This window comes from Callorhinus ursinus, unplaced genomic scaffold, assembly GCF_003265705.2.
Source record: "Callorhinus ursinus isolate GAN/ISIS: 27379988/994484 unplaced genomic scaffold, GSC_fseal_2.0 scaffold1, whole genome shotgun sequence".
In the NCBI taxonomy this organism is placed as follows: Eukaryota; Metazoa; Chordata; class Mammalia; order Carnivora; family Otariidae; genus Callorhinus; species Callorhinus ursinus.
The window spans coordinates 6,759,744-6,763,429 of NW_027397063.1; the positions used below are offsets into that span (position 1 = coordinate 6,759,744).

Here is a 3,686-nt window from a genome sequence, read left to right on the forward strand (position 1 = left end):
TTGACTAAATGAATGCAGAATAGCCATTTACCAGCTTAACTATATTGTTGCAATGCTCTAAGGATTCTTTGTGTCCGAGAGAGAGAGAGAGAGAGAGAGAGAGAGAGAGAGATTCAGGGCTGTTCCTGTAGAGTAAGAAAGGTAAGGACCCCTGGTTCTTTGAAGAAAAACAACAAAATGGGTAAATCTGAAGGAGCACACAGGATGCCTAATTCCTCAATCTATTCCTGAACTTTTGCTTTAGAAGAAGAGCGTGAAACCTGTTTATAGTTTATAGGAGCCTGTTAATGAGATACCTGCTGTTATGTCCGCATGAACGCTACGGTCACTATCAAATAACATCAGTTCAACATTCGCTATATTAAGGTTCAACCTACATTCAGGGTATCCTATTTTCTAAGATGTCATGAATATTTTTGCAGTGTTACCTACCCATAAGAGAAAAAAATTTGGAGTCTGTGGTAGTGCTCTAAACTAATTAGACTCAAGGTGGTACTTTTTGGAATGAGTTAAGAATACCAAAGCAAGAAAATAAATTAATCTAGTATAGTGTCTTGCAGTTTACTTTTTAAGTTTTTATTATATCTCAATGCATCCTAAAAATGAGACTGAAAAACAGATTATTATTAAGATTCCAATAATTCCATGAAATCATACCCATAGTGAACTGGGAATCAGAGCGATTGTGCTAATTGAAGATAATTCATAAATGATGCTATTAATATATTTCTAAATAATGCCATATTGGATAATAAGAAAAAACATTTCGGGGTCAAGGACCCCCAAACAAATGTTCAAATGTTTGAACACCCTTTGTTCAAATGTCTTTCATATCAATTACTGTAACTTTCTACATTTCAAGTTTTCTCATATGAATACTTGAAATAGTAAAATTGACTGTAAGGCATTGCAAGGATAAAGTGATGTGACACATGTGGGTATCCACACTACAAGGCTTGCCCAGCAGAGACAGTAAATCAATGCTAGTTTCTTCTTATTCCACACCCCTTCTCTTCATGGAAAAATGTTCATATATACATACAACATAAATAATACGTGAACATGTATAAACACAAATATACTGATGTACTAATGATACGGGTGTTCAGCTCTTGCTTATTTTAGAGAAGAACAGACATAGAGAAGATCAACACATAAATGTGATAAGCATTCAGTTAAATATGGTGGCTGCACCTATTACTAACGCCATTCGGCTGATGCATCCAGGATTTCACAAGAAGACTCTAACAATGTGTACAGAGTGTATCAGGTGATGAAAGCCAGAAAGGTGGAGATTGGGTTTGGAGGAATTCTTCAAACTCCTCAGGTACAAATCATCAAAGGGTAATATTCTCTGACCTAAAATACTAAGATAAGTTCAACATGTTAGTAGAGGACCTCTGAGACTATACCATTTTCTTTTCATATTTCTATCCCTGGTGGTAAAATAGTCCTGTATTGGCTCATAGAGAAACTAATCTTCTGTTTCAGAGATTTGGCGCCCCCCATCTCCTCCTAGACAGAGGGAGACTTATTAAGTGTGGGTGTATCCATTGAACATTAAAATGGAAGAAACTATTGTGATTTACACTGAATTTTTAGCTAAAGGGAATTGGAAAGTAGATCCAGCAAGGTAATTAAAATTCCCACTGGAACCACTAGATATTCTGGGATATAAAAATACAGTGGAATGGATGAGCTAAACACATTGAAGCATTTTTAAACCAATTTTTACCGGAAAGTATATCCCCAAATAGCTTTCAAAGTACTAACGCTTAGAAAAACTGTACATTTATTCTGATGCTATTTCCCATTTAAAGTAGTTTAGGAGCTATTTTTTGGAAATTGACATCAGAACCAATGTAAGAAGAAAAACCAAACCCATTTCCAGGTCTTAATCATTATTTCTATTTTTTTTTTTTTACCAAGAACATTAGTTTTTGGTTGGAACACAAGTAAGCATGAAATATATAAACCGTACTAGCTATTAAAAAATGTCATGCTGTTCAGCTTTCTTTGAGGGGTTTTGCTTATTTGCTTTTGTTCACAGTAGTATCCATATTTTTACCTGAGCCCATCTTATTAATCTATATTAAGAATACTTTAAACATAAACCAAGCTTTCATCATGACTCTGTTTATTGAAATGAATAAAATGAGTATGGCTTTTTTAAAATAAAAATATTTTGGTGGGAAGTCATTTTCTACCAGGATTCCAAAATAAAGCAACACACACATTTAGGCACATTGAAATTTTTCATATTATACTGTTTTTAAACTTTTTCTGTCCCAAATCATATAGGTTATAGAATTTTTCACATTCTTTTTTTTTTACTAACATAACATAATAAAATAAAATAAATAAAAAATAAATTTTCACATTCTTTTACAACATACTTGCTTTTCAAGTTTCTTACTATTGACAATTTCAAAAAAGAATAGAATTTCCCCTCAAAGAGAGCTAATTTGCCACTGTTTCAAAGAATTTTACTACAATTTTTTTTTCCTCCAAAGAGTTTTGCTACAACTTTTAAAAGCAATTCCAAGAGAGGAATTCTAAGAATGTTTATGTAGTGGTGGTTATATTTGGATTATGTGAATGACCTTCAAACCTGTCTGTTTTCATTGGATAATTTAAGAAGGAGAGATCCTATTAAAATTCAGTCACACTTCCTTATAGATATACTCAATCAATGGAGGGAACATCCAGGTTTATGGGACATGGGAGCACCACTTCCGGGGCTATAATGGAGAGTTCTGATCCAGCTTCCTACAAGGAGGAAGAGTCTGTATACACAATCACCACCTTCTAGGGATATATAAGGGTTCAAGCCAAATGAGGAGAGACACTCGCTTCTTCCCCTTCAACTGCAGCCTGCTTTTGAAACCTCACTATGTCTTGCCACAACTGCTCTGCAAACTATAGCTTGGGATCCCTCAGAAGTCCCTGCCATATTCCTCTCACCTCCTCCATTGCCCTCTGCTCTACGGGTATGAGCTGTGGTGATGTCCTCTGCTTGCCTAGTAACTGTCAAGACCATCTCCAGCCTCTGGACAACTGCCAAGAGAGCTGCAGTGAACCAACCAGTCGCCAGCCAGCCCACTGTGATCCCAGCAACTGTGAAACATCTTGCTGCCCTTCTACTACTTACTACGTGTCCAGACCCTGCCATGGAACTTCTTTTCTTCCTGCTGCTTCTTATATCTCTGGCTCCTGCCTCCCCATATTCTATAGACCTCTGAGCTATGTGTCCAGCAGCAGCCGACCCCTGAGTCTCCTCACTTATGGATGCCGCCCTGTGGGTTTTTTGCCCTGTGGTCCTCAACCACTGAGCATTGTGCCCAGCAGCCTCAGACCTCTGCATCCTGTTTTCGCTGGATGCCAGCCTCTGAGCCACGTGTTCAGTACTTGCCGTCCATCTTGCTCTGCACTGGGAGGCCAGTAGCTTCCTTGTTCCAGTTAATAATCACGCCAAGGATCCAGGACAAAAATTCAAACTCTGTGGACTTGTGCTTCTTTCCTAGTAGTTCCTTTACTTGCTTTTACTCTGCCTGAGATGTAATTTGAGCTGCTCCTTTCCTATTTTTATCTTTTTTGCGTCTCTCCTTGGCATAAAATTATTTGATTTACAATGCTGTTCAATGTCACTCAGGTGTGGGAAGAATTTATTTGGTTCATGTTGTAAT

At 37.2% G+C, this 3,686-nt stretch overlaps 1 protein-coding gene across 1 annotated transcript; it reads left to right on the forward strand.

The window, feature by feature from the left end:
* The first annotated feature begins 2,893 nt into the window (after window positions 1-2,893).
* KRTAP26-1 (keratin associated protein 26-1) lies at window positions 2,894-3,445 on the forward strand. The gene has a single exon (XM_025867803.2). The coding sequence runs from the start codon at window positions 2,894-2,896 to the stop codon at window positions 3,443-3,445; it is 552 nt and encodes a 183-aa protein (XP_025723588.1).
* The last annotated feature ends 241 nt before the right edge of the window (window positions 3,446-3,686 follow it).

Excerpts from the sequence above, each read along its gene's own strand:
- KRTAP26-1 (XM_025867803.2), top strand. The coding sequence starts at position 2,894 with ATGTCTTGCCACAACTGCTCTGCAAACTATAGCTTGGGATCCCTCAGA.